The 23,396-nt window shown below is 41.0% G+C and overlaps 2 protein-coding genes across 13 annotated transcripts; one reads left to right on the forward strand and one right to left on the reverse strand.

The window, feature by feature from the left end:
* Positions 1–285: 285 nt before the first annotated feature.
* ppp1r16a (protein phosphatase 1, regulatory subunit 16A) lies at positions 286–15,413 on the reverse strand. Of its 2 annotated transcripts, none has more exons than XM_020609583.1 (11): positions 15,249–15,413; positions 8,410–8,793; positions 7,638–7,708; positions 6,078–6,223; positions 5,587–5,690; positions 5,241–5,365; positions 4,725–4,850; positions 4,563–4,638; positions 4,194–4,323; positions 3,923–4,085; positions 286–3,831 (listed from the first exon to the last, which is right to left on the reverse strand). In XM_020609583.1, exons 2-11 carry the CDS (start codon positions 8,654–8,656, stop codon positions 3,307–3,309), a joined length of 1,713 nt encoding a protein of 570 aa, XP_020465239.1. In that variant the 5' UTR covers positions 8,657–8,793; positions 15,249–15,413; the 3' UTR covers positions 286–3,306. The 2 variants fall into 2 exon arrangements, with proteins under 2 accessions (XP_020465239.1, XP_020465240.1); XM_020609584.1 differs by lacking the exon at positions 15,249–15,413 and adding an exon at positions 15,098–15,242.
* Positions 14,548–23,235, forward strand: foxh1 (forkhead box H1). Of its 11 annotated transcripts, none has more exons than XM_020609589.1 (4): positions 14,548–14,970; positions 19,527–20,249; positions 20,743–20,847; positions 21,077–23,235. In XM_020609589.1, exons 2-4 carry the CDS (start codon positions 19,791–19,793, stop codon positions 22,043–22,045), a joined length of 1,533 nt encoding a protein of 510 aa, XP_020465245.1. In that variant the 5' UTR covers positions 14,548–14,970; positions 19,527–19,790; the 3' UTR covers positions 22,046–23,235. The 11 variants fall into 11 exon arrangements, with proteins under 11 accessions (XP_020465245.1, XP_020465249.1, XP_020465244.1 ...); XM_020609593.1 differs by having other exon boundaries at positions 19,662–20,249; XM_020609588.1 differs by lacking the exon at positions 14,548–14,970 and adding an exon at positions 17,954–18,038.
* The last annotated feature ends 161 nt before the right edge of the window (positions 23,236–23,396 follow it).

Genomic DNA, 23,396 nt, shown 5'->3' on the forward strand with positions numbered 1-23,396 from the left:
GTTTGCATTTGTGAGATTCTTTTAAGTTAATCTCAGAAAAACCAATGCACAAGCATAAACGCAATTAATAACCTAAAACAAGGGTTTATTACAGCTGTAATGCTTTTAGAACAAGTCTGTCATGTGCTGACCCTGTAAATGGATCAGACAGGGCTGTAGCGTTCAACATGTGCCGACACGGAGGGAGTGTATAATGTCCAGATATATTAAAGATAATGTAGACAACAAGAAAACATCCAAACCTCACTTGGGAAAACAATATACATTTATTTTTCTAAACCATGTGCAGTGAAAATTGCTAACAAAACTGATATGTAATACAGAAACTGAAGTGCACTGACAGTTCATTAAGGTAGTATGTCCAGGGTGCGATAGAGCATTTAATCCCACTGATGACCAGCTTTACATGTGGGACTTTGGGCAAGCATTGCAAACCTATATACAATCCCATTTCCAAAAAAATTGGAATGCTGTATAAAATATAAAAACAATGTTTTGGAAACTCCTTTTACCCCATATTCATTTGGTAACAATACAAAAACTGCTAATGTTCAGATAAAATTATTTTAGTTTACTCTGAATTTGAGGCCAGCAAACATTACAAAAAAGTTGGGATGGGGCAACAAAAGACTGGAAAAGTTGTGTAATGCTTAAAAACCTTTACTTAATCATCAATAGCTCAGTATCATGACCAAGTATGAAAAGGGTATCCCAGAGGGGATGAGTAAGGATGAGGTGAGGTTCAGTACTGTGTGGCAAATAGTTCAACAATTTAAGAATGTCTATCAACATAAAAACGCAAAGAATTTGGGGTTTTCATCATTTGCAGTATATCAAGAATCCAAAGGAATCTCTGTATGCAAAGGGATAAGGCTTAAAACCAACACTGAACAGCCACAATGATGCTAAAATATGACAAATGAAGCCCTGTACTGTTGAGCAGTCCTGTATTTTTATATTTTTGTATAGTGCCAAATCACAAAAATAAAATAATATAATGTCAAGGCACTTTACAGGATTATAGAGTAAAACCCAACAAATTCTTCTAGAATGAGCACTTGGTGACGGCGGGAAAGAAAAACTCCCTTTCACAGAAACCTCTGATAGACCAGTTGGGGTGACTGGCTAGAGGAGAGAGAAAAGACGAGCACCAGGACACAGACAGTGACTGTTCATCAGAAACATAGAGCTCCAGAGCCGGGAATATCTGCAGAAAGACACACACAGAGAGAGAGAGAGAGAGAGAGAGGACACAAAGTTAATGACATGCATTGGTGGCTTGTACTGTAATAGCATGGAGAGGCTGTCAGAGCATGGGAGTACCCCAGCAAACTAGGCCTATAGCAGCATAACTAAGGGAAGGCTCAGGGCTACCTGAGCCAGCCCTAATTAGGAGCTTTATCAAAAAAAGGCTTTAAGCCTTACCTTGAAAGGTAGAGAGGGTGCTCGCCTCCCAACCCAAAATGGGAGCTGGTTCCACAGGAGAGGAGCCTGATAGCTAAAGGCTCTGCCTCCCATTCTACTTTTGGAAACTCTAGGAACCACAAGCAGACCTGCATTCTGAGAATGGCGTGCTCTATTGAGATAATATGATACTGTGAGGTCTTTAGGACACAATGGAGCCTGATCATTAAGGGCTTTGTATGTTAGGATTTTAAATTCTGTTCTGGATTTTAGAGCCAATGAAGAGAAACTAATATGGTAGAAATATGATCTTGCTTGCTAGCTGTTGTCAGTACTCTCTAGCAAGCAAGAACAGGAAAGCAATTTTCTTTTAAAACTAAGAGAATAGTTTTCCTCAGTTCTCAGTGATTCAGAGCAACACAGTGGTAAACGCCCCTGTCCCAACTTTAAAACCTGTTGCTGGCTTCAAAGAGTATAAATATAGGTTTTAAACTATTTGCAAGTCACTGCAATCTGTATTTATTTACAGTTTTCTGGGAACAGCATTGTATATAGGAAATGCCACAAAAGAAGGCACCTTTGATAAATTATATTATAGTTTGACAAAGAAACTATACACAAAACTATCTTGCTTCACATTTTTCCTCTTAATAGAATTATATTAAACTTTTTTAGAAAAAATTTACAATAACTGTACATCATGAGCAAGGTTCAATGTAGGATAAAATAAATAATGTGATTCTACTCAGAAAAATAGAAACAGAGAAATACAGTAATTTACAAATTGCACCATTATACTTATGAAATGTTTTTGTGCACTGGAAAACAAAAGACTAAAAGTTCAGTACATTTTCAGTCCAAGAAAAACAAAAAAAATCTAGCAAAAGAGTCCTTGTTTACATCTTTGTGTAAATGTGAAATAGCTACTGTATGCTGAAACTATCATGACCAACCAATCTCTCAAAAAACCCTCCTGCTTCTGTCAGTGCTGAAATGCAGATCACATAATCTTCACAGCAGTCAGTCAGTACAGAAAACATGGCCTTAGAGTCATGTAATAATGACCACAAAGACTAAGAAAAGCAGATCACCGCGTGTGATTGCAACACAAACGTCTTATTCCCAGTCAACAGTGGGATACCAGTGGTGTTTTTCCATCAGCATGGGTCAGCCTGCTTTAATTGGGCCAAGCCATTTCCATGTGTTCCTAGCAGCATGGGGTGGTTGTGCTGACTGGGCTCAGCTGGCCCACTTGTGTCCATGGCCAAGTGGGACCGACCTCCACCTTCAACAGAGACAACTCACCTAGACATATGATTGGCTGAAACGACTTATCACTTATTTCACTGCAGCAAGATTTAAAAAAATGGAGTCCTTGTCTTGCTCTTCTGATGCTGCAAGTTAATATCACCACACCAACACCATGAGTTATGTGTCACTTATGAGCAGCTCACGCTGTCCCCATGTGTAAAGATGCAGGAGCGAAAAAAAAACAAAAAACCAAAACATTTTACCATGCAGTGGAAACAACTGTGCCATCTTGGAAACAGCTCAGCACGGCTCCACGGGGCTGACCTGTGCTGATGGAAGAACACCAGAAGTGTTACAGATACCTGTCCATCTGATCAACCTCTTACCAAGAGGCTGGGACCTGTCGGGAATGCTGGGACTTCCAGCGTAAAGTGTCTGAACATTGATTAAGAAAAGACAATGGAATAAGCACAAAAGACTGCATGTGCAACACTTATCTGACATGCAGAGTAAAGCCAACCCTGATTGGCATGTGACCTTAACTTACAGTCTTCAATTATATTTTTCCAAGCATGTCTGCCACTGGAGAGTGTGACATGCTCAGTTTCTCCAATCTGCAGGCATTATGTTTGAATGAGCATGGCAAGCTGTCTACATTAGTCCACAGCAAGGTTCCTTGTTGTTAGGCTGATCCTCCTCAGGGGCTCGGAGTTTAAGCAGTGGAGGATCTCCGCTGGCTGGGGTGAAGTACACCTGGCTAGGGGAGGCCACTGGCTCTGTACTGGTCGTCACTTGGAGCTCTGGCTGGGCCTGAGTGGTTGTCACCTCCGATGCTGCAACAGAAGATTCATCCTCTAAAGGAGGGGGCAGGTGAGGTGGAGGTTCTGGGTATTTATTGAGCTTGGCAGCTGCCCGCTGGCGTTTCAGGTCAGCCAGTGTTTGGTGAGATTTCTCTCGAGTCATACTGTCTTCCCCTTCGCCCTCTCCTCCAGATATAGGCCTAAGCTTATAGGAGGCACTGTGCTCCATGAGACCTCCACCACTCCATAACTCCCCAGGCACAGAGGCAGCTGTGGAAACGGGTGTCCTTCCATTACCCAGGCTGAACAGTGTTTTACTGTCTGCAGCTTCATTTTCATCTGAATGTGATGGTGTGACTGCTGCACCCCCAGCAATCTGAAACACAGGAACATTCAACAAAACATGGAGTTTAATTAGCATACAATCTTTGAAAATGTGACAAAACAGGTTAGTAGAGCATCTTCACCATGGTGGCATGCTGGTGTAGCTCATTATCAGTTTGTCTGTCCTCATCTTCATCCTGCGGCTCAGGCTGCCGGCCACGTTCCTGCCACACCATGGCCTCTTTGTGGTGCTCCCGCCGGTAAAGGCTGGAGCGCTCGTTCACACTGGCCCGACGCACCACCTTACTGTATGGAAAAACAAGAGTAAAGTACTACATTTCTCCACTGTTATGTGTGTTTTTCCCCACTCAGGTTCCCTTGGACTCTTTATCCTCGACTCATGTCCCTTCTCACCTACTGCTGCCAGTACTAGATGACATTCTTTTCAGTGTGCCCTTCTGCCGGTCCTGGCTTTTCATGATGGCATCTTGTTTGTGCTTTAGGTCCATCAGTCTGGCTTTGACCTCATCATCCATACACACATCTGAAATAGCATCAGCATTGAAGGTTTGACAATGGAAGGCATAAAATGCACTATGCTGACAGTAAAAGGTACAGTCAAGAAAATTTAAGTAAGTCTGTATAAGGAGTTTCTCTTTAAACCGAGGGAATTATTATACTTGAGGTAGGGATTCAGCATTATAGCATCAGAGTAAAAGGTACTGTCAGTCCCATTATTTGGCTAAGAGGCAACTTAGGACTAAAACACCTTTCTGGTCTTACCCAGAGGCGTCTCCTCTAGGAGAGATTTTGTGTTTAGACTGGCACCGTGGGCAATTAACAGTTCCACCATTTGGATCTGTGAAAAAAAATAAAATCAACACTATTAATGGGTTAATTAGGAGAAATGGTAGGTTCTTATTTTTTAGTCATTGCAGCACTAACTTGTCCCCAGCAGGAGGCAGCATGCAACGGTGTCCAGCCATCAGAATCTTTTACGTCCACCTCGGCCCTGTTCTCTAGCAATAGCTCTGCCACAGACATGTAGCCATTAGCAGATGCTATATGGAGCTGGGAGAGAAATTCAATATAGACACACAATATTAAAGTGGCATGTTAACCAAAGAATGCACTTTACACCTTTAGAAAAATGAAAAATAAACCCATAACTACAAGGTTTCTGCCATTTTCTAATTCAAAGTTTTGTACATTTTTTAGTTTTTATTCTTGTACTCAGTAGATTTCCTCAGGTATTAGCAGAACAATTCAACAGACTTTGTGCAATTTCTTAACTGGTCCACAAGCAGTAATAAACTGCTTGTGGACTGCATTAGTTTCCCAGATTTTTTAGAACCGTGAATGCAACCTGAGATGGCACATATAGCAAAAATCTCTACGCTGCTACAGTGTTTTTAAATTTGTCCCATAATTTGCTTTTATGCAGGTGTCCCTCTGTCTCACCAGTGTTGCTCCCTTTTCATCCTGAGTGTTTAACTCTGCTCCGCTCTGAACCAAAGCCTGAATATCAGCCAGCATGGTGTTCTCTTTAGCCCCTCTGCATTTCTCTATATAGTCCTGGGATATCCCTACACACACACATACAGAAGCAAAAATACCAGTTAGCACACAGGCACTAGCAGTGTTAAGTGTACAGCCGACAATGACAGTTCTGTGGTTTTAATTTTAGATGGCTAATTACTGTGTGTCACCTGAAAAATAATGGTCTAAGCTTTAATGAAAAATGTGAAGGAAACTAAATAATTTCTGCCACATCATTACTAGTTTTTATTTCACTGAACTAACTTACCCTGTTCAGCCATAACCATATCCAGCAGCTCGAGGGTAGCCAAATCCTCACAGAGGTCATAGGGCATCTTGCCATCTGCATTGACAGCTAGCACATCAGCCCCACTGGAAGCATGCACGCACGCACGCACACACACACACACACACACACACACACACACACACACACACACACACAGCATAAACAAGCATGCATCCATATACAAAGACAGCTGGATTAGAATATTATACAGTGACACACCCTGGTGCACAAAGCCACTCCAGAATATTTGTACACTTGCAAAGTGGTCTAATGGTTAAGCTGCAGCCATATTTGCATAGTTTATGTAAACCAAACACTCAGTCTGTTTATCATATGGTCCAGAAAATAATCAGTTCTTCCTGTATGGGGGGATAAACCATAAAGTCCACAATATTTAAGCCTATGAATTTCTACATTATTTTTATCCCTGTGACCACAACAAAACTGCAACAAAATTAAGCTAAACTCACGACTGAATCAGAAGCTGCACCAGACCAGTGTGTCCACAAGTGGCTGCAGCATGCAGTGGTGTCCATAGCTCACTGTCACAGGCATTCACACAGGCACCAGCATCCAGCAGGCACTGAACGATATCACCAAAGTCATCGATACAGCTCTGAGAAGATAGAAAAGGCATAGACACTGTATGAGAATGTACAAACAAATGAAGAGGAGCAGACACAGAACACAAAATGGGCACAGATAAACATTGAAAACATACAGTATGCAAAGAAGCACAAAGAGTTGTGTACTGTATGCATTTTAACTTAAAGAGAAATAAATAACAGAAAACAGGAACAGACAAAAAGTTGAGTTACAAAGGTTGCAAGGTCCCAAAGACAAGATTCATATGGTTTCTTAGAAATATGACTGCTAACTGTCAACTGTAACAGCACAAAGTAGTTTGCTGTCACTGAGCTCTGGCAACGTTGATGTTCTAGGGGTGTGTTGTGTAGAGCTGGACATATGTGACATGTATGCTGGAGTCAACTTCCTGCTGTACAACTTGTTTACAGCCACAGCTGTCGATTGTAATAAGTTAGTCCAAAGATGAAGTCCAAACTGGCGAGGACAATACTCTCCATGTGCACCTGGAATACCAGCGTCAGTATCTTTGCTGTCAAAGTACTCTGCTCTGAATGAGATGTAGCTGCCTGCTAATAAAGCCAGCTTGGTCTGCTACCAGGTACCCACATCTCTGAAAACATCAGAGCAAATGTCCAAATTGGCATTAACATTACTTTGATGAGCTGACAGTGTATTCTCAATCTATATGGTTCCTTTCTTGCCTGAAAAAATATCAAAACTTAAAGTGTCATAGTACTGGTCACAGGACGATAAATGCAACAGCTTTTCAGCCTTTCTGAAAATCTCGGTCACCATCTTTAATAAAGATAATCCCAACTGGCTGTGCCCAGATATTGCTGAACTCCGTCACAGCATATCTGTATAACGCTGAGCTTTCCCTAAGCCTGGCAGGTTGCCCTTGCTCTCCCAATCACTGGCAAACAGTTTGTGACTACAAGGTATGACTGTACACAATATAAACACACGCAATAGTTAAGGTGACCTACCTTGTTCAGGGCAATTGCAGTGTGTTAGTGACTACTGCAAAGCTGTGCTTGTGTACTCTACTGAATATGTGGTGGGGGGACCTGTGCATATGCAACAACCCATCACTTATTGGGAATTCACACAAAGAAAGACGCACATTCAGTGTCATCAGAACAGCTGTCTATCAGCAGACAGTGGACAGACAAAATGTGTCGACTAGGCTGACTGACAGCAGAAATGTATTTTACTGTGCCTTGCTACAAGGTCAGAAGACATTTTATGTTAAGTTCTTCCTGTTGTGTTATGAAGACAGTCTGGCACAGGAAAATCTGTGTGTAGTGTGTGAGTGGCCAGGCCACATCACTGGCTTAATTGTGCATGTCAGTTAACACAATTGGCAGTGTTGGCAGGTCAAAAACCAGTGAGGGATCATGTCCTTGTCACTGCACAGGTGACTCCCACAGCTGTGTGTGTACCTGATGTAGGGCTGTCAGCCCATCCTCGTTGACCAGATCTGGGCTCACGCCACTGTTGAGCAGCTCCCTTACTAGAGAAGGCACAAGCATACAAACATACCTTAGCAGAGTCCTTCCAACATAAATGTTGAAGCACTTGGCACATTATCTGCCTGCCTTAAGTCATTATAACACTTCTTTATTCCTGTTATTCCTCATATGTTCCTTATATCCTGTTGTTCCTTTATTCCTGTTTGTTTCCAAGTTCCTGTGCGCATGTGTGTACAGAATAACAACAAACTTAAGATTTACTACTGTACTTAGCCTGGATGCTGCAGCTTACAGTAAAGCCAGTATAAATGATTACTTCTTTTGACATATAGGTTTTACAGAGCACTGTGTCATGTTAAGTGCTGATGTCTAAAGAATGGACAAAAACAAGTAAATGCTAACGCAAAAAACAAATGCAGAGGTCACAGCGTCCCCTGGCTGCTTTCACAGGTTTTACTTGAGAAGGCCCTGAACTAGTGTAGCATTAATAGTTTGAATCACTTGTTGGTGTCTTGATTTGCTTTAAAGGAAACACACTGCATTTAGCTAAAGAAAAAAAAGGAACATCTTATTTTGTAATTAAGACTTGCAATCTCATAATTCATTGATTTGTTCTCATAATTATGAGAAAAGATCCTCCAATTTCTCTTTGAATGCAATGCAGTGTTACAACTTTTCAGTACATAAAATGTACAGCTCTCCAGAAAGACTTTACTCTGAAGGTGTGTGTGCTTCTACCTACCCTCCTCCAGGTCATTGCGTGCAGCTGCATCTAGAAGGGCGACAGCACTGGGGAATGTCACTTTGGTGGTGCATGCCTTCTTCTTATCTGCTTTGCCTTTTGCACCTTGTGCTTCTTCTTTTTCCATCTGAGCCCAAGCCTTCATCTGCTGAGCACGGCGCTTCTGGGCATGCTTCAGCCGGTCGGGGGCACTCAGGCGTCCTACCGTGGCCATCTCAGCTAGCAGTTCGCTGTGATCCGCCGCCATGCCACCACACCACTTTGCTTCTTTATTCCAGTTTGTTTCTCTTAATCCACAAAGACATGGAAGCTGCAAATTTCCAAATTTCCCTTGTGCCCCTTAAACAGGCCCTCCTGTCAGGCCAAACAGGCCTACGTTAGGCCCTGTGGGAGAGCACAGAAATATTATATTCATGCCAGCAGTAAAATGTCTCAAATCACATTAACTTATGCTGTAAAATCAGGTGACAGACACAATTTTAGAAGCAACACAAAAGCCCTCTCTTTCCTATTTTATAGATAAACTCTTATCATATCAAAAAAGGTCTCCAAAACATAAGCGTCCCATCCACACCAGCTGTGGATAACCAGAGGCAGTGTATCAGAAGATTTAAGCAATGGCAATAAAAACATCACACAAATCTACTTTGGTTAAATATCCCCTGGCAGCGAGTGGAAACTATTCCAAAGTCAACTTGCCATTATTGTTGGTGTGTACTTTGACAGCTTTTTAACATTTCAGGCCATTTCAGGTTACACTGAAGGCATCAATCACACAACTGTGGGCATGGAGACAGAAGTAAAAAAGGCTGAGACAAGGAAAACTGCGAGTGCTTTGTTCCTGTAAAATGTACTCCACTACTCTCACAATCCTGTAATCTCTGAGCTCCTACCCTCTTCTCCCAAAGGAAACCTGAGACAGTGGACGCTTTTCATTAATGATTGACATATCACGCAGCCTGGCACACACTTGCTGATGCTGTTTGTGTACAAACAAGGCAACACTGAGAGAATGATATGGAACAGCAGTTAAATAGCAAGTATGTGACATGTTTCAATGCACGTTCTAAGCTCAGGCAACAAGATTGCTCTCACTGCCTTTGGTTATCTTCATTACATGGCTCACAAACACTCTGCTCTTACCAGGCCACTCATTTATTATTTAGGCCTGGACCTGTGGGTGCTGGGAGAACATCAACTAGAGGCACTCAGTGAGACAGAGAGTGTGAATAACAACAAAGTAGTCCTGGGCCACTGCAGTAAGCAAGCAGCTACCTGAAAAGATGGATAGACTGCACCGCACCATGAATCATCTGACAGAAGAACAAAAGTACAGTGAATCAAATCAGATAGCTATAGGGCTCCTCTTTGTTTTATCTCAATGAAATGACAGTAACAGTTAAAGGCTTTGAAATATTCTTAATAATGCAGTTTGTTGATTTGTGGGGAGAAACAGCTGAATTTAAAGTAGAGCAGTCCTGGCCTAATAATTTCTACTTATAGATTGCCAGGTTGTGAAAAATCCCTCTGGTAGATGTTTATTCTTACTGCTTGGTAATAATGCAATTATACGTGTTCAAATTCTATTAATTAATACTTTCTTATGAGAGAGAGCTATTAATAAATGAGTACTCAAGTACTCTGCAGATTTTTCCAGAAGCTGCGTGGTCCATAAGTGTGTCTACTTGGTGAGTCGAATGTGCTGCTGATAGAGGAAAAGCACCAGCTAAAAGGATTTCTCAAAAAATATTTTGATATAACGGCTTATAATTGGAGATAAGTGGCAACTGATCTCCGATACAGTATGGAGTGGTGTTAATAATAATCAGGATAATCACCTTTATTTGGCCAAGTATGTTAAACAGAAGGAATTTGTTTCCGGTACAGAACCAACTCAACCGATGGCTCTAACCATCGGGGGCAACTTAGGGGTTCAGTGTCTTGCTCAAGGACACTTCGACACGTGGACTGCAGGCACCGAGATTTGAACTCCCGACCCTCCGGTTGGGAGACAACTGCTCTACCCACTGAACCACGGTCACCCCAGACTCAACATACTGTTGAGTTAAACAGTATGTGAACGACCACTCTTTGTGTACTTTTACTATATCTGAAAAGCTGCACTTCTCAAACATCAAAGTTTCAGTAGATACCATCATTGCTTTCCAGCCTGTTTGTTAACTATTCTGCAGCCTGAAAGTGTATATAAACACTGCTCAGGTACAGGCTAGTCACATAGCAAACAGATCTGTTTCCATTAGCTGACCAGCACCAAAATCTCTGTAGTTACTGCTTTGTGGATAAGACAGATTTTCTTTTACTATGCCCCTTCTATTATTAACCTCTCACCCTTCGTCAAAAGCTACAATGTAAGGATTTCCTTACACCGAATAATAACTTGCACTCTCCCAGACCGGTAAGTCATCACATGGATTATTCCTTCCAACAATACAAACATGAACTTTAAATGCATAGAATGGCGATATGGATGATGAATGTTAGGTTCATTTATAACATGCCTGTGATCCATAAGGCCACTTTCTTTTACCTGTCTACAGGAAACAGCTATGGTATTCAAAGTCTGAGTTCATGTTGAAAGGTCAGCAAGAAACAAACCTGTTGTAAACCAAACCCTTGAGGAACAATAACGCTGGGCCATAGAGAGCAAGAAGCCTAGCCAGTTTTTGGTCAACCATAGTTAACAAATGAAAAAAAGCACTTTGTTTTGTGGTATTTTTAGAGAGAGGAGTGAAACTTTATTCAGATATAATGCAACCTGCAGATGATAATGTGGACTAAAGTAGGCAGTAAATATGTGTCCCTTGTATCATCACCAGTTTATTTTAGCACCAATCTGATCATGTGGAAAAAAAAAAAAAAAACTGGTTTTACTGTGTTTGAGCCTTTACCCTGAAAACACTGCCTCATGTGACTGCAGAGCCTGTTCTGGCCAACTACTACAGTGTGGTGTACCTGTTACACTATACATTTGACTGAATGCATAGGGTCATAATCAGTTGCTCAAGTACACAGAACATATTTTAAGATCTGTGAAGATGAGAGTACTACTTGAAAAATACTTAAGTTTTTGTTTAAAACAAGGAAAATAAAGTGAAGCTTTTGTTGGAGAGAAGTTCTTAATGCAAATAAAATGTCTTCTCATGTCCAGGCCACATTAAAAGAAACCGGGAGGATGGCTATTTGACTGATACAATCACACACTCTGGGCAAAGGACAAGGTTTCTTTATTAGTGGTCTCGGCAGAGCAAGCCACACAGCTCATATCTCAGCCAAAGCCAATCAGAGGCTCAGGCATTATGATTTTTATTCTTCACCTTTGAAGCCATCATTTCCACTGAGAACATGTCCATTATTTGAGCTGGAAATAACCCCGCTCTGGGTTCTCACACAAAGAATTTTCACCACCAGATTAATCTAATATTACTTAAATGTATCCATGTGGTATCTTATGTAAATAAGAGAATATCAAATACTGAGGCCAATAAGTTAGTGTAACTGAAGGGAGCATTTACACAGTCAAGAACACATTACTGAATGACACAGTCTCCTTGTAAATCAAATACTGTGCAAAGTCAGCAGTCTGAGTACACAGAAATATGTGCATTGTGTGTTATACTGTATCTCACAAGGTGCATTCGTATGTTTGCTGTCTTGTCAGGATATTTTAAAAACTGGACTAAAGTGGACGTTGCACAGCCCAGGCATTCTGAACTCATAAAATGCTCCTATTATAATTATTACTTTTAAAGGACCAGTAAGAACATGTTCCATAATATTTAGGCAGCAAATGGGGCATCTGGTGGCCTAACAGAAAAGGAACACACTTCCACTAAGCATAGGGTTCTTGTACAGCCTATCTTCACCACCACCACCACCGGATTTCTGGGTATATTCGTCGCACTTAGTTAGGCCTTCTACAAGTTAAACCGGAGCACAAACGAGGAATAAAATTGTGGCTAAAGTGTTCAGAGCCTTATGATTTCATGAGTCAGATAGACAAGAAAAGATGAGGTGAGATCTACAAGAACATTGGCAGCACGATGCAAGCACAGTGACAAACATGACTAAATGTTTAGTGTGTTTAGAAAATTACCCCAGCATCATCAAAACATCTACAGTCAGACCTCTGGCTTTTTCCACCTAATGACCCAACTCAGGCACATAAACGCCCATTCAGCAGCTGGAATGAATAGACTACTATGCAAACTTTCCCTCTCTCACACACACACACACACACAATTCATCAAGTGGATGGTACCTAACTGGGAAAGATTGTGACTGAACATACAAGAACAGAGGAAAAACTCCTGCTCTGCCTCTGCCTACATGGGGAATAGGCAGACATTGCTGCAGTATGGTTCCCCTTTATAGAACAACACTGTTCAGCTGCTGTGCACAGCCAGCATGCCAGTGTGCTATTTGACATGACCAGTTACTGAAACAAACAACGCTGAGTCAGTGCAGCTTGATGATTTGGGAATGATCCTGTAGGCAGTCTGAACCAGTGCCAAGTGACCTACAGTACACCACCTGCCAAATATTCACAAAGGTTGTTTCTGTTGACCTGCAACTTCAAAATCACTTACAAGGGAAATTAGCCAAAATGAATTAGTTGTTCATCTGAAAATTAAATCACCAACCAAAGTTTAATAATCAAACATTACCTGTGTCAGCTTTGGTAATGTGAGCTTTTCTACATTTTATATCATTGTATAAAGTTTGTTCATTAATTTTTTTACATTTTATAGAACAAAATGATTAATCAAGAAAATAATCTGCACCAATAATGACATGAAATAATTGTTGGCTGCAGCCCCTGGAGGAAGGACAAATAAATTTACGACAAAAGAGAGAAGCTGAGGGATCTGGACTAAGTCCTGTCATGTGTACAGGTTTAAGCAGCTCCATGTAATCATTCAGAAACCTCAGTAATGCCACAGAGCGGCAAAAATATGGAGATTAAGAGGCCATAAGAAAAGCATGGTGTGTGCATGTGAAAGATTTGAAGATGTATAGAAAAATAGACAGTTAAAGCTTGTTCTGGATTGCAGGATACAGAATGAGATGACAACAGGATGTGGAGGAAAGAGGCAACGAGATAGAGGCAGAGGAATGATGGAAAGGAAACAGAAAAACTAGCCTTTAACTCATCTGACTGCTCCAAAGCAGGAAGCAGGGTCATGTCATGCAGGCTCAGAGGAGGACCTAAAACAGGAAGAAAGAGTTTGAAAAGGATAAGACCAGAGATGTTTGAATTTGTGCTATTTTCAAAACATCCCATTAAAACCGACTGGTTCTTCCCCACTAAAAACATGAAAACTGCCTTTTTGTCAAAAAGAGTTCCAAAGCCTAAGAACATCCACAACTTTTTACAGTAGTCAACTGTGCAGGACATCTGCTCTGTCAATGCTGTGTATGTGATCATGTGCATGCACAGTTGACTCTTTCTTGATTCAGAAAAAAATCAATAGCATTATACTTTATTGGTACAGAATCAGATGTTGTATTTTATATAACAGCCATCTGCAGAATGTTTCACATTGAAACAAAGAGATATGCCTCACACAAAAAAAGAAAAACATGGGAGAGTATATGCACAAGATAGAGTGTAACAGACAGCCAAACTCCAGCAAGTACACTTTGCATTTAAATAACTGCTTGAGTCATGTTGAATTTACATTCCCACAAGATGTTAGTGCAACAGAAGACACACAAACTGGATCAAAATTCAGTGTTGAAATAATAATTTAACAAATTTAAATTTAGTAATAATTAAGTTTTACAAATAAAAGAAATGTTTAACCTTACAATTTAAGTTCCTTCTTGAGCTTTCATACGAGTGTGCGTTTTGTCACACTGTACCTCAAGGAGCCTTACAAGCTAATATAGATCGATATTGTGAAACCTGCAATTACAGGAAATATCTTTGACCACACGTTGCAATACTTATAAGCAAGATTAGCTTGACACGAATAAGTGGTTGTGAGTTTTAAGTCAGGGTTAAAGTCGGTCAGTGTACTGCAGGGGCTGGCATAACATCACGACATCAAGCCAATACAATACACCTGGGGAAAGAAATGCTTAGAAACATGTTTATATACCAAAGACAGTGTGTCAAAGATGCTTAGGTTAAAGTAAGGAAATGTTAGACCTTAAAGTATAGGGCTATAGTAGTGGACTGTGGACCAACTCGCACAGCTGTACCAGGACCACTGATTACTGTAGACTCTACACATGCTGCCCCATCAGTTATCATGGAGCTGCGATACAGTACAGCCAGCGTGTTACAAATGTATACTTTAGCGCTAAACTCCCCGTAACTAACATTATAGCCGCTGCAAATGCATAACAGCAACAACGTAGGCAAAGTGTTGCCCCATTCCGTGTAGGATTTACTGTGAGCAGGTGAATAGCTAACATACCTAGCCTAGCAGTCCACAGACAGGCTCAACAGGTGGCTAGTCTGACAAGTTAAGTAACGTCAGCGGCTCGTTCAAGATAACTGGCTTCATTCATCGCAACGGGGCGCAGGCAACACCAGTAAGTTTTTCCTACTTCAGGTGATTCTTAATTGTTAAAATGTTAATATCACCTGTTGAGCATCACCTGTTGTGCAATTCGGCTCGTCATGCTAACGTTAAGATACCTTAGCCGCAGGTTAGCTTACCTTTCAGAGTTAAGTCGGCGTTTAACTGAATTAAATGTCCCGTGTAACTTGGTTTAACTGTGTAAGACGATAACACCAGGCAAAGCCAATAGAGTCGACATAAAGTGGGGGGGAGAACAGGTGACTAGTCTGACAGGTAACGATATCTCACCTGCTGAGTTGACCGGTGCCTCCTGAGCAGATCTGAGGATATGAACCTGAATAAGCAGGTAGCGGCAGTGCCCTGCTCCTGCGCCGTCCCTCCAATTTCACCATAACGACCGGGGCTGCGCCCTCTCCTCCCACACGATAGGGGGCAGCAGAAGCCGTGGTGGCTGCAGACTGTATCGAGCCTTACGTTTAATTTATGTATATGGCATCTTTTATAGCCTGTACAGGTTTGTGCAATTCAAAAGCTTTATAAATAAATCACAGTAAGACAAATAAAAAGTAAAAAATCAAAAAGGTTGAATTAAATGGATAAAACCTATATAAACTAAAACAAATATGATATGACAACATTTATACACAATAAAAATAATAAAAGAGAACCTTAATCCAGTCCTTGGGTCCCTGAATTTAAGACCTTATGTACGGTCTACAACTCTCTCTGGGCCTGGGCATAATGATGCCTACTGCTGGAAACAGCTCTCCTTAGAACTTAGATTTGCCCCAACTGTAGACATTTTTAAAACAAAGATAAAGACTGTTCTTTTTGCCCATTTCTTTTCATCAGTATCATTCATTATATTTATCTATTTATTTTTATGTATTTTATTTCATGCTTTATCTTCTTTGATCTTTCTTTTATTCTTATAATTCACATTTTGATGTTTTACTGTGTGTATGCATGATGTAAAGCACTTTGAATTGAGGTAGGATTAGGTTGTCAGTTTAATACTTAGGCTACCTCAGCTGCATTGTCTATTTATGATGCTATTGACCAACTTTAGAATAATAATCATCATAATTGCATATAAAATAAGTGCATTTACTCAGGTACTGTACTTAAATACAGTTTTGAGGTAACACTTGTACGTGTTTCTATTTTACGGTCTACTTCCTAATAATAATTTTACACATCATTTTGGAGGCAGGTGTTGTACATTATAGCCCACAACATTCATCTGACAGTTGTATTTACCTTTTAGATGAACACTTTATAGTAAAAACATAAGGTTGTAAAATATAACACCTTGGTTAGGATAAAACCAGCTGTGTCCAAGTTTACAATAAAAAAGATGGCCCCTTGTCATGGTTCAAATATTTGAGTTGTTAGCAGTTCCAGTATAAAGGGATGTGGTTTTCTTTGAAGAGACTCAATATTTCTTAAGAAAAAATGATTAGAGAAAAGTTTGAATGAATTCAAGGTTGTGTGACAGAGAATCATAGTCTGTGTTTCTGGGTTTTTCTCATTTGTGACTGGATTTATCTACATTACTGCCTCATTTAGTGATGTGCAGTAACTAAATGAATCAAGAGGTCTGCTCATCAAAATTGATATTTTTTATTTACAGGCAGGAAAAAATGAATCAGTTAAGTTAGTTTTAGCCCTACCTTTACCCTGTCAAATATCACAAATCACAAATTTGCCTAAGGTGCTTTGTATCTGAACAGCATATGACAAACTCTCTTCCTAACCCCGAATATCTGTCTTTGAGATGTCTGCACATACTGCAGTAGTAATAAATGGAATTTAATTTCTGTGGACTCACAGTGATTAAAAATGACTTTAAAATTTCAACAGCAATATTTACAGAAACAGTGTCCAGAGTATTATGAATAATCTATAGGTTTTACTAGGTACTGTTGTCATTAGAATTTCTTTGTAACAGTCTGTGTGCAAAGTTTTGCGTAGTCTGTGGGAACCTGGTCATCTTTCCTGGAAAGAGATGAGAATTACATATAATGAAGTTTCTACTGTATAATGTCACATTTCTGGTCTTTGAGTAGTGTCCTGCAGTAGTGGTAACACTGGATTTAGAGACTGATATATCAGTATCCCCACAGCTCGAAACCAGCAAATGAAAGCAAGAAAATATGTTTTTTATACTTTATTAAGCCAGTGCTTCACACTGTAGTTTGGAGCATACAGTAGCCATGGTGCAGGTACATCTGGCAGGTACCTCTAGCAAACACTGAGGAGACCTGTCGCGCATGTCTCTAAATGATAAAAACCAAAGTTCAGGGACCTCTGATGTAGGGTTGTAATACCCTTGGTAAATTTTATAGCACATATTATAACTGTTGCTCAGAGAACAACTGTCAAACTGTGAACAACATGTATGCAGTCTTGCGGTGGAACCATGAGAGCACAGTGAAAACATTCTCACTTCCATTTTGTCTGAAGAGCTAGACTTCATCCCTCCTCTCAATCTCAGTATCAGGATGCATCCAAGCTTACAAGGGATTTGTCCAGACACAATCAGCCTATGTGAACAGCCTTAGCTTGGTTGCTATCCTATTCATATGGTTTCCCATTCTACTCATTCAGTACTCACTAATCCAGGTAAAACCTATTAACCTGCACTCCAGCAGACAGGAAGAGAGACTGACAGTTTGTATTTAAATTAGCCTAGAGCACTTCACTATGAGAAGGCATGTAAATTGGGGTCTGAACATTGTTGTTTGCCATTACAAGTTTCATTGTCCAGCTCAAAAAGAAACAAAAATGCATGAAGCAAACTATGGCTTTTTTTTTTTTATTTAAAGCAGATGGTCTCAAAGTGACTGATGTCTGGAGAACTGTTATATTTATTATTTGGGCAAGTGAGACCTACTTTGAGTGAAACCACTAGAGGGGGTCAGTGTTTCTGGTGCAGCAGCGTGTGGCAAAGAGAGAAGAGTCATGATCATGAGTCATGAGAAGAGTCACTGACACAGGTGAAGCTCATCTGTTACACCTGGAAGCATTTTGTGTATTAGCCTACTACAGGTTTCACAAAAACTGGGACTTTCCTTGGTAAGTTTTTCACAGTGGAATTATCCATGAAAACAACTCAAAGCTTGTGCAAGGCGACGAAAATAAAATAAAAATAAAATAAAATACAATTGTATCATATTTGTGGTCACACGATAAACAGGATCAGCTGGACATTTAAAGCTAAATTTGTGAGAGGGCGTGTGTCATCAAAGTGAAGGCACAGTTGCACTTAAAACTGAAGGTGAATTTTGCAGGCAGGCTGCACACAGCGTGGGTTAAATGCCACGCTAAATGTTTAGTTAATGACCAGGTAACAGCAGGACCCGATGGCAGCGCAGTTATTCGGTGTGATAATGATTAGATGTGCCTCCAATGTGAGAATCGACTTGTTTCCAGTCCCGTTGTTTCTGTATCTTTCTGATGTGAGAATCCAGTCCCGTTGTTTCTGTATCTTTCTGGTGACTTAGTCATTTGATCCAAGAGTATCGCGTTTCATTATGATATCAATACCATTATTAAGATTAAAGGGTAAGATAAACCTTTGATAATGCTTTAAAAGTCAACGGCGGAGTTTTACTGTAGGTTGTTGATTCTCAAGTTTAGCAGAGTAGTTTTTGTTTGTTTCCAACAGTTTATGAGCATGGGACATGATTGCTCATGTTTAAGGTGTGAATGCTCTACCTAGCGCTGACACTTTGCAGCCTGTAAGCGTTAGAAAGCCCACAATTGGTGTTGAATAGCCTTTGCATTTCCTCACATGCTAAGCAGATTCTTTGGGAAGGAGCAGTCTGCACCTTGCCAGCGGGGTTCCTTCTAATCCAACTTGTTTTCACTGTCTTGCTGGGAAGCAAGGGTTTGCATATTAGCACTGCGTTAACTTGAACAAAAGATATGCATTCCCGAAAGTTAGTCTTCAACACTGAATGACATCCTGCAGAGTCCCATGGGGGGCCCTACTGTGCGCACAACACACATGACTGTTGCGCGCTCTGAGCTCTATACAATAATGGCTCCAAATTATTTATTCTGCATTTGATGAGCAGTTTCGATTTGTAAATAGGCCTAAAAAAAGAAATACGTTTTTGAGGGGGGTATATGGCTGACTTGCATCTGTAACAGCCTGTGCAACTCAGATACACAGAATTAAGTCCCCACAGTCTCAAAGAAATTCCAAAGAGTCAATATTGGAATGTAGTCTCGGGGAGAACCTTCTTTTTAAGCAGTGCTCCTCAATTTTATGCAAATAATTGCTTAATCTTCCAGTGTTTGTATATTAGCCGTTCCGTATGTATATTGCTTGCCAGATATTGTTGATTAAGCCTCAATCGAAATAACTTATTTACCTTTAGTTTACACCCCACCCAGTTTTAGTTTTCGCCCAGTTGTCATTCTCGGGAACATCCTGCTAGTTAAATACTAATGTAACAGTGAAGTTTTTATGGGTATAAGAGTTATTTCATTAGTTTTTATAAGTGATAAAAATAAACATGAATATTTAAGTTGCCTTCTCCTGCATAAATCCTCTAGGCGCTGTTTCCAAATCAAACTTCCAAACCAAACCACCCCCGGGGCGATCAGCCATTCTGCTCTCAGATAACGCGTCATTCTGTCTTCGATTACGCAGCGGGATTTACATGAAACTGTTAATTGCTCTTCAAATAGAGTCAGCCTAGAGTCAGCCTGGAGCCAGCAGTCTGCCAGAAGTTAAGGACCGACTCTTGGACATCCCTCCCCCCCTCTCCGTGTCCCTGTCCGAACGTGCGGGCGGATCTTTCCCCGAGGTTCATCAACATGACAAAACACTGGCAGAGCTTCGTGGCACCACCCGCCCTGTCCCACCTTGGAGAACATCAACTTGGCTTCCACAGACGTGCGCAGCACAGTTTTCCTACCAGCGGTGTAACGCGGAGCTCTCCAGCCCAGCACTGGCCTCGAGATCCAGCTCAGATGGTTCCAAAACAGCCGCCGCGCTCGGAGAAGCCCGCAGCGTGCCCTGAACATCTCACCGGTGTCAATGCTGTGTTTATGGATAAAGCTTCAGAAACGGGCTCATCGTGCCCGAATGCTCAAGCTAACAACTCCAAACTGGAAAACATTACCCAGAACTCGGGGACCACTGAACAGAAGAGTAGCACCCGCGGTGGAAAGAAGAAGAACTATCAGCGCTATCCAAAGCCACCGTACTCGTACCTTGCTATGATTGCTATGGTCATCCAAAGATCTCCAGAGAAGAAACTTACATTATCTGAGGTAATTCACAGGTAATCTGTAAAATTACACTTTTCATGTTTTATACAGTGCTGCTCATGATGTTCTCTTTATTTCAGCAATATTTTGTTGAGGAAAATCACTCACATGGAAAGAACTGTAGTGTTTGCGTTGCATGATAATGTTCTATCCTGTAAAGTTCACATTTTACATTTTATAAGGCAACACAAACCAGCCACCTCTTAGTGACACTTGGATGGCTACCATCTGCACCATTCTTGGTTTGCTTTGATAAGATTGGGCTGTAGTGAAACCAGACACCGATGTGTATCAGCAAAGTGATAAGATATACAGTACAGAGTAAAATCACGTTTCTTTTGGCTCAGTAGGTTTGAACATGTTCTTATATGCTTGTACAAAGTCTGTTCTTGTATTGGTTATTTTAAGTATAACTGCTAGATTTTTTTTTTTTATAAATTTGAGTTGGCAACCACTTCTGCAGTCATATCTTAGTGTGCTGTTTGGTTTTTCCCAGATCCTGAAGGAGATCAGTGCTCTCTTTCCATTCTTCAAAGGAAATTACAAGGGGTGGCGAGATTCGGTGCGACACAACCTCTCCTCTTATGACTGCTTTGTTAAGGTTGTATGTTTTAACTGTATAATTTATTGAATAAAACCCTAAACATGTCAGATTAGCGCTCTTGAAAAAGAGTACTGGTAGAGGTTTCTTTCACTCTACAACTAAAACCTGTTTTTATCTTTTGATTCACTGTTATTGTGATGGTTAATTGTGAAACTAGGCCAGCCCTGTTTGACTAGATTGTCAAGCCAAACACTCATATCACTGTCCATCCTCCCTCTACTCACAGGTGCTGAAGGACCCTGGTAAGCCCCAGGGCAAAGGCAATTTCTGGGCAGTGGACCTTAGCCGTGTTCCTCTGGAGCTCCTCAAGAGGCAGAACACGGCTGTGTCGCGCCAAGACGAGACAATCTTTGCCCAGGATCTGGCCCCCTATATCCTACAGGGACACAAGCCAGAGTCTGAGCTACCCTCTGACCCTGTGACCTCCTTCCCTCCCCTGAGCTCTGGCAACCCCTCCCCACCACAGGAGGACTTGTTCCAACCTAAGCTGGACTCATCTTTTGCCATTGACTCCCTGCTACACAGCCTACAACCAACTAGTGCACCTGGTGATGTAAATGTGACTACCCGGGACTGCTGGGGTGAGGTGGAGCGCACTCTGTCCTCTCCTCCTCCACGACCACGGTACACATCCTCTGCTCATAGTGCCTCTGCCAGTTCTTCCAGCCCCGGCTCCATTGCCTCCTCTTCTGATGAAGAATGGAAAGGGCTGTCCCTGTCTGGGAAGCGTGTTCCTCTTGATGGTGATGCAGGGTCAAATGGACGTGAGGACTACAGGCCACCGCTACACAAGTCAGCCAGACGGGAAACCATTGCACCACCATGGGAGCTCCCTACATCTTATGCCAAATATGCTCCCCCCAATGCTGTTGCCCCACCCAGCATGCGGTTCAACGGAGGTCCTCTGATGCCACTACATGGCAGACTTCCCCTTTATGGTTATGGTAGCCCTCCTATGGCACCTGGTCACTTCTTAGGTCATGCATATTGGCCCATCCTTCCCAGTGGGCGGGTTTCAGTCCCAGCTCCGCCCATATATATGGACCTAGACAGCATGTTGCAGTCTGTGCCTCCAAACAAGAGTGTGTTTGATGTGCTAGTACCAACCAATCAGAACTCTCACCCACATCATCAACCACCTAGTCAGTATACACTCCAAAATGGGCCTCCCCTAAGCAGGTACCCTCAGTACTGACTGACTGAATTACTGTCACTCAAACATGCATGGATGCTGAAAGACTATGGTGCAAGAGGAGAGGTTTAATTCAGCTCTACAGAGGAGACTCAGTTCTGCTGCAACTCCCCCAGGATAAAGTTTTAATCACTACCTCCATGCAACATTGACACTACTAACATACATAGGATGCCGATCCACAGACAGTGTTAGTGATTGTAGCAAGATGAAAAGCTAGTGTTTCTTTTTTTTTTCAGGCCAATATTTAAAAAAGAAACACCTTCTTGCCTTTTATCAATCTGTGGAATTTTACATGGTTTCATTGAGCAAACTACCTCAAACAACTATAAATCCACCTCAGTCATTCAATGAATTAGTGTGTATTCCTACAGACTCTTTGCACTGCCAGTCTTATTTGCACTCAGTCCTATTTGCATGAATGGTTTTTTAGATGAATTGCTTTTGAATGTTGTCTAATTATTGTGACTACTGAATGTATTGCTGGATTTTACACTTGTGAAAAACTAACATTGATGAGCTGGGCCACAGAGAGTAAATTTTAGCTGCAACGTATACAACTATTTTTTTCTAGTTTGTCCTGCCAGTATTTTAAATGCAGTGTAGGATTGTTAGGTTAAAAAAGTGGAAATTTCAGTGAAAACATGAAAAATTTGGCTGCCAGATCAGTGTATAAATATAGTGGATATGATTTTCCTGTTTTAAATTTCAGTTAGTTTGGATGGTTCAGTCCTGTATAGCTATTAACCTGATAAATATTTATATTCCAATTTGGCCCTGTAATTAAATATATCATCTTGACATTTACCTAATGTTTTCTGTTGTGTTTTAGCTTTCAATTTGAGCTGTATTTTAGATTCCATTTGGAAACGTTGCATTCTGTGGTCTCATGACACTGGAGACAATCAACCACTGCATAACTACTAGTATCTACCTCAGACTGGGTTTCCCACGGACTTTGCACTGCTGTTATTTGCACTATTTTAATGTCATTATGACCATCTTCCAAAAGAAACAGCTATACCTCAACAAGTGAATGAAATGCTAGGGTTTTTTTTTTTTGGCCATTTTCCTGAGGTCATGGTAAAGTTTCTTACAGTAGTGAACTAAAGTGCAAAACTCTTCTCACAAGTCGATGTATCAAACATCATGGAGTTGAAGATGTGATGTAATAAAAGTTTATTTTAACTGTGCTTGTCAGTGTTGTATAGTTGGTTCAGAAAGTATCCAGACTCTCACCTTTTGCACACTGTGATGTAGGTTAAATGGATAAAATTGCCATTTTTTTGCCCATCAGTCTACACATGAACCTATAAATGTATGCTTTCATTCTCTGAGATGTCTAAAACCTGAT

The sequence above is a fragment of the Monopterus albus genome, unplaced genomic scaffold (genome assembly GCF_001952655.1).
Source record: "Monopterus albus unplaced genomic scaffold, M_albus_1.0 scaffold100.1, whole genome shotgun sequence".
In the NCBI taxonomy this organism is placed as follows: domain Eukaryota; kingdom Metazoa; phylum Chordata; class Actinopteri; order Synbranchiformes; family Synbranchidae; genus Monopterus; species Monopterus albus.

Coding starts and splice junctions, on each gene's coding strand:
- ppp1r16a (XM_020609583.1), bottom strand. CDS start 8,656: ATGGCGGCGGATCACAGCGAACTGCTAGCTGAGATGGCCACGGTAGGA. Junction 5,366..5,586: donor TATGGTTATGGCTGAACAGG/GTAAGTTAGTTC, acceptor GTGTGTGTGTAG/GGATATCCCAGGACTATATA. Junction 4,086..4,193: donor TCTAGTACTGGCAGCAGTAG/GTGAGAAGGGAC, acceptor TTTTCCATACAG/TAAGGTGGTGCGTCGGGCCA.
- foxh1 (XM_020609586.1), top strand. CDS start 18,326: ATGGCAGCGCAGTTATTCGGTGTGATAATGATTAGATGTGCCTCCAAT. Junction 20,250..20,742: donor AGAAACTTACATTATCTGAG/GTAATTCACAGG, acceptor GGTTTTTCCCAG/ATCCTGAAGGAGATCAGTGC. Junction 20,848..21,076: donor CTTATGACTGCTTTGTTAAG/GTTGTATGTTTT, acceptor CTCTACTCACAG/GTGCTGAAGGACCCTGGTAA.